This window comes from Sapajus apella, unplaced genomic scaffold (assembly GCF_009761245.1).
Source record: "Sapajus apella isolate SASKATOON/1434 unplaced genomic scaffold, GSC_monkey_1.0 scaffold43, whole genome shotgun sequence".
In the NCBI taxonomy this organism is placed as follows: Eukaryota; Metazoa; Chordata; class Mammalia; order Primates; family Cebidae; genus Sapajus; species Sapajus apella.
Genome location: NW_022436983.1, coordinates 813118 through 819117, shown reverse-complemented (window position 1 = coordinate 819117; position 6000 = coordinate 813118). Strand labels below are relative to the sequence as shown.

Genomic DNA, 6000 nt, shown 5'->3' with positions numbered 1-6000 from the left:
CCCAGCTAATGTTTTGTATTTTTAGTAGAGACGGGGTTTCACCATGTTGACCAGGATAGTCTCGATCTCTCGACCTCGTGATCCACCCGCCTCGGCCTCCCAAAGTGCTGGGATTACAGGCTTGAGCCACCGCGCCCGGCCTAATTTTAATTTATTTTTAAGAGACAGTCTCACTTTGTCACCCAGCTGGAGTGCAGCCGTGTGATCATAGCGCACTGCAGCCTCGACTTCCCAGCCTCCTGTGGTGGTGCACGCCTGTAATCCCAGCTACCCGGGAGGCTGAGACAGGAGAATCACTGGAACCCAGGAGGCGACAGTTGCAGTGAGCCGAGATTGCGCCATTGCACTCCAGCCTGGGCTACAGAGCAAGACTCCATCTCAAAAAAAAAAAAAAAAAGAGAATGCCAGACTTCAGTGGCTCACCCTATAATCCCAGCACTTTGGGAGGCCGAGGCAGGCGGATCACCTGAGTTTGGGTGTTTGAGACCAGCCTGACCAACACGGAGAAACTCCATCTCTATTAAAAATAGAAAAAATTAGGCCAGACGCGGTGGCTCATGCCTGTAATCCCAGCACTTTGGGAGGCCGAGGCAGGCAGATCACAAGGTCAAGAGATTGAGACCATCCTGGCTAACATGGGAAAACCCCATCTCAACTGAAAAATGCAAAAACTAGCCAGGCATGGTAGCACATACCTGTAATCCCAGCTACTTCAGAGGCTGAGGCAGGAGAATTGCTTGAACCCAGGAGGCAGAAGTTGCCATGAGCTGAGATCATGCCACTGCGCTCCAGCCTGGGCAACAAGAGTGAAACTCCATCTCAAAAAAAAAAAGAAGAGACCTAACTTTCTGTTTTCCCCACAGTAAGCTACACATAGTCATAGTGAATTTGGGAAAGATGGAAGGAATCATCCAGCCTCATGGTTCAGAGCCTAGCTCTGCCAGTGTCAGCCACACAAGCCTCAGTTTTCCCATCTGTAACATGGGGAAAACATTAGTGCCCAGCCCAGAGGGCTACTGCAAAGCTTCTGAGAGAGACCGTAGGAAGTGCTGCTCAGCATGGCCTGCACACAGGGAGGGCTGGCACTGCAGCAGGTGCTGTCATCATCACAGGGAAGGCCCAGCTGCCCCTGGGGAGGCCTGTTCTCCTCAGCGGGGTGTAGGAAGAGGGTTGGTTTCTCTGCTTCTTTCTGGGAGTGGCAAGGCTACTACTCTGGGGTGATGATAGGTCATGCCTTGTCTCCCATGGGTCCTCAGGTGGGGCCCCGCCCTACCCTCTCCTCTGACCTCTGCTCACTCATCCTTTTGGGCCACAGGTGCACGTGGGGGGCAGCCTGGCTGTCCTTGGAGGAAAGCTGTATGTCTCCGGAGGATATGACAATACATTTGAACTCTCGGACGTGGTAGAGGCCTATGACCCAGAGACTCGTGCGTGGAGCGTGGTGGGGCGGCTCCCAGAACCCACCTTCTGGCATGGCAGTGTCAGCATCTTCCGCCAGTTCATGCCCCAGACCTTCTCAGGTGGGCGCGGCTTCGAGTTGGACAGTGGCAACAACGATGTGGACCCAGGCCAACCCCGGCCGCTGCGGGACCCTAATGAGCTGCACTAGCCCTGGTCCGGCCCGGTCCGGGCCTCGGTGCAGGTAACTGGCACCTCTGTGGGGCAGTGCCCCACTCCTTCATGTATGAGGACAGGTTGGGCTCACAGGTGGAGCACAGGCTCTCGGGTAGCCACGCAAGCCCAGGATCCGGTGCCTGAAGGTATCTGTGCCTTGAGAGCCTGAGTCAGAGGCCATCGTGAACGCCCTTCCCGACGTTGAGGGAGAGCCACCTTCCTGCCCGCACGTGTTTCCGGGTCTCGGAGGTCACCCCTAGCCTGCGGATCGCAGCTCACCCACGCAGAGCATACCCCTCCTGCTGCTGTCACCTGCACCTACTTGCTCCCACCTTAGGTGAGGAGGACGACTTGAGAGGGACAAGTGAAGCGAGGAGGGGTCCTCCCGTGAAGGGAGGAGGGGTCCTCCCGTGAAGCTTGGAGGATGGCCTGGACCTGGAACAGCAAATCAGGCAGAGACTGAAGTGGGGTCCCAAATTCCATGACCGGGGGTGTCTTGGGGGACCATTTCCCCAGAGGGGATGGGGCCTGCCTCCCTAGCTCATAGCCCCTCCCCGGGGCTTACATCCGAACCCCTCAGAGGGCTGGCCTCCAGAGGCTGCACCGGGACAGTGGGACGTGAGCGGGGATGTGGACCTTGGGGGTGAAGAGAATGTGGCCATGGCAGATGCTGGGCCTCCCCAGCCATAGCCCCCCCGCTCCCACGTGCGACTGGCTGTTGCGTCCTCACCTCTCACCGTCTCCTTCACCATCCTGGGACAGAAGCCCAGGGGAGGTCTCAACGCCAGGCCATAGGTCCTTCCCAGGAGGCCCTGGAAGGCAGTCATTGACACCCAGCCAGGCAAACAGCTGTGGTGCCCGTGCCCTTGCCGGGCCTGGGCATGAGGAGTCCCACAGCTTCAAAGGGAAGTCCTGGGCAGGAGGTGGCCTTGGTGGTTGGTTTCAAGGTTTGAAATGCTTAGAGTTTGACCTTAAGAGGAAGCTGTATAGGGTCAGCTTTGTTTGATTTTTCAAGTCTGTAAAGTACCATTGCCAGAGCTTTCTGCGGGAGTGCTCAGGTGAACGCCGAAGCCTGGCAGTCCCTGGTTTTCTCTTGGAAATGGTCAGTTTCACCTCAAAGTACCCAAAGGAGTCTTGGCTTGAGTTTTTGTCCTTGCCTCCCTTTTTAGAGAAGAGGGCGTTCAGACTGTGCTTTCCTCGTTAAGATTAAAGCAGACGTTGATTGCCTTTTCTAGTGAACTAACTTGTAGAGATGTTCTCAGCGGGAGACGGTCTCGCATTGTCACTTAGATTGCACTTAAGACCCTTGTGTTAGCCAGATGGCATGGCTGGTTGCCTTAATATGTCCGGGGACACCTGCCAGGACTGCCTGGCCTCTCCCTCATGCTCCTGAAGAGCCCAATCCATACACTGTGGATGACATTGCTGTCATTAGAAAATCTTGTCCTAGCCGGGCGCGGTGGCTCACGCCTGTAATCCCAGCACTTTGGGAGGCTGAGGCTGGTGGATCACGAGGTCAAGAGATCAAGACCTTCCTGGTCAACATGGTGAAACCCCATCTCTACTAAAAATACAAAAAATTAGCTGGGCATGGTGGCGTCTGCCTATAATCCCAGCTACTCAGGAGGCTGAGGCAGGAGAATTGCCTGAACCCAGGAGGCGGAGGTTGCGGTGAGCCGAGATCGTGCCATTGCACTCCAGCCTGGGTAACAAGAGCGAAACTTCGTCTCAAAAAAAAAAAAAAAAGAAAGAAAATCTTGTCCTAGAACACCCTGGTTGGTTTGGTTACAGTTCGTGGCAGCTCTTCTCCCTTGGGTCATGTTCATCTCCCGGCACCTGCTGTGCACCTGGCTCTGGTGGGACGGCCGAGGATGGGGCCCCAGCACTGTCCAGGCCTGTTGGGGCCTGGCTGGGAGTCCTATGGGTGGCGTGGAGGTGCGGCTGGGCTTCCTGTCGCCGGGCACCCTCTTGCATTATTGCTTGCCTTGTGCCCCAGCCCTTTCCTGCCCTCCTCCTTCCTCTGCTTCCTTGGGGCTACCCCTTGGGCCCTCCTGGTCTGTGCAAACTCCCTCAGGGAGCTTCCCTGCCCTGTAGCCTTCACTTGACTTCCTGGCGAGCTGTCGAGCCCATCCAGAGGTTGTTTGAGCTCAGTGGGGCAGCTTGTCTCCCTTGGCATCAGGGATATAAGGGTTGGGTTCAGCCATACAAGATTGGCCAGGCCCTCAATCCCTGACTGTCCCAGGCACTGGGCTGGGCACCCAAGGACATGCTTTCCAGGCTGTGTGGTGACTGCCAGCACAGGGCATTTCGGGCTGGGCTAGGCTGCGAGGCCTTGCCCCTGTGGAAGACAACTCTGGGTTCCTGTTTTCTCTTTTTGCGGGTTTGCTGTGGTTGGCAGCTGCCGTACTCCAGGCCTGTCGCGGCCACTCAGACAAGGGCTGTGGTACGAGCCAGGGTGGACGAGCTGGGCTTGGGTTTGTGCCCTCTCCTGTGTCTGTTCTCCAGACCTACCCAGGTCTCCACCATCAGGACCCCATCTTTGGGTTTCAAAGACCAAGGATGGGGAAGAGCAGGCACCAGCCTCTGCAGCAATGGCTGTGGACACCAGCTGGGGGAGCCAGGGTCAGGCCCTTCCTCTCCCGGTTCCCCTCTGCTGTGGCTTCTGGGCTATCATGTCCCCACCACTTAAGGGTGTCTTTACACTGACTTCAGGATAGATGCTGGGATGCCTGGGCACGGGACTGTCCCCACATGTTAACGTGTACAGAACTCTGTCTACAGCACAAATTAAGTTATGAAAACACAGTTACTGGTATTTAATGCTGATCTACGTTAGTATTTTATATTTATATGACTTAGAGATGCATATGTGATAAAGGACACCCTCCTTCCAGTGTCCACATCCAGTCCTGCCCCAGAGGGTTGGGCAGGTTGACGTATTTATTTTTGTCTATTCTGTAGGCTTCCATGTCCAGAATCCTGCTTAGGGTTTTAGGGTGCCTTTGGTACCTTTTGCAATAAAAATATTTCCCATCCATTTGGGGTCATTCCCTTTGTCCTCCTGCTACTGTGCCTTCTGGGACTCCTTTGGGCTGAGGCCAGGTGTGGGAGGAGCTGGCGTCATGGTGGGCCCAGAGCCCTTCAAGGCCCTTTCTCATCTCAGATTGTTGCAAGCGATGAGGCAGTGGAAAAAGACGCCTGAGAGGCTGGGTGTGGTGGCTCGCACCTGCAATTCCAGTGCTTTGGGAGGCTGAGGAGGGAGGATCACTTGAGCCCGGGGGTTCAAGACCAGCCTGGGCAATACAGGGAGACCTTGTCTCCATTTAAATGGAGAGGCCAAGAAGTAAAGGTGGAGCAAGGGGAAACCTGCCTGCTCCAAAGCTGGTCTCTGCCTGTTGGTCCTCTGTCTGGGCCTGGTGCTCACAGCCCTTCCTGAGGATGTGGTACAGGTGGTGATGCGACTCCCATCTGCAAGGGGATGGACCTTGGACCTCGGGAGGTGGAGCCCTTCAAATACAGTCCCAAACCAGGCTGTGAATCCACACAAGCTGTCCAGCTCAGCATGTTTTTCCCATCTGCAGAGCCCATCTGAACCTGAGGGCGAAGCCGGTGTCTTGGCTGGGAAGGGGAGCAGTACTGAAGCCAGAGTGGGCCTTTTTTTTTTGAGACACGGTCTCATTCTGTCACGTAGGCTGGAGTGCAGTGGTGCAATCTCAGCTCACTGCAACCTTCACCTCCTGGGTTCAAGGGAATCTTATGCGTCAGCCTCCTGAGTAGCTGGGATTACAGACATGCACTACCACGCCCAGCAATTTTGTATTTTAAGTAGAGAAATGAAGCTGTCAGTAACTTGCCCAGAGCCAACTTAGTTGGGAAGAAATTTAAACGTGAGAAATCATGCTCTAGGGCCTATGTGCATTTGCTCCTTGACACAGCACCCCATAGCTATAGAACCTGGGACCAGCAAACCCTAGACACTTAGACCAGGCTGCTCTTGAGGGAAGGGTCCCCTCTGGCCATGCCAGAGCCCAGGGCTTAGTCAAGAGCCCCGCCTTCCTGAGGCCCCTAGGCGTGCTCAGCTACACTAACTGGGCCCAAGCCTTGATTCTGCCCAACAAGGCCAGCGTCTTGGGTCCCGACCACTCTACTCAACTCCAGAAGCTTGGCAATGAATTCTGTCCCCAGGGCTGGCATCACCTCAGCTCTACATTAGGAATAGTAGTGCTCTATCTGGCCAGCGTTCCCCACTCTAAAATCCTGCAATAATGAGGAACATGCATACAGATGTGGAGAGCAGCCAAGGCCAGAGGTTTGGCCCCCAAAGGAACCCTGTCCCAGCGTCGCTCAGCTGAGGTTTCCCAACAGAAGGGAAACCTGCCAGCTGAG

The 6000-nt window shown here is 55.5% G+C and overlaps 1 protein-coding gene across 2 annotated transcripts in view; it reads left to right on the top strand.

The window, feature by feature from the left end:
• The window catches only part of KLHL21 (kelch like family member 21), an 18264-nt gene extending 15423 nt beyond the window's left edge, over positions 1–2841 (top strand). Inside the window, exon 4 of one of the 2 annotated variants that reach the window (XM_032300255.1) lies at positions 1316–2841. In XM_032300255.1, the coding sequence (XP_032156146.1) occupies positions 1316–1609 (294 nt within the window). In that variant the 3' untranslated portion in view covers positions 1610–2841. Of the gene's footprint in view, positions 1–25; positions 55–1315 lie in introns of those variants that run through there. The other variant, XM_032300254.1, reaches the window with a different exon arrangement.
• The last annotated feature ends 3159 nt before the right edge of the window (positions 2842–6000 follow it).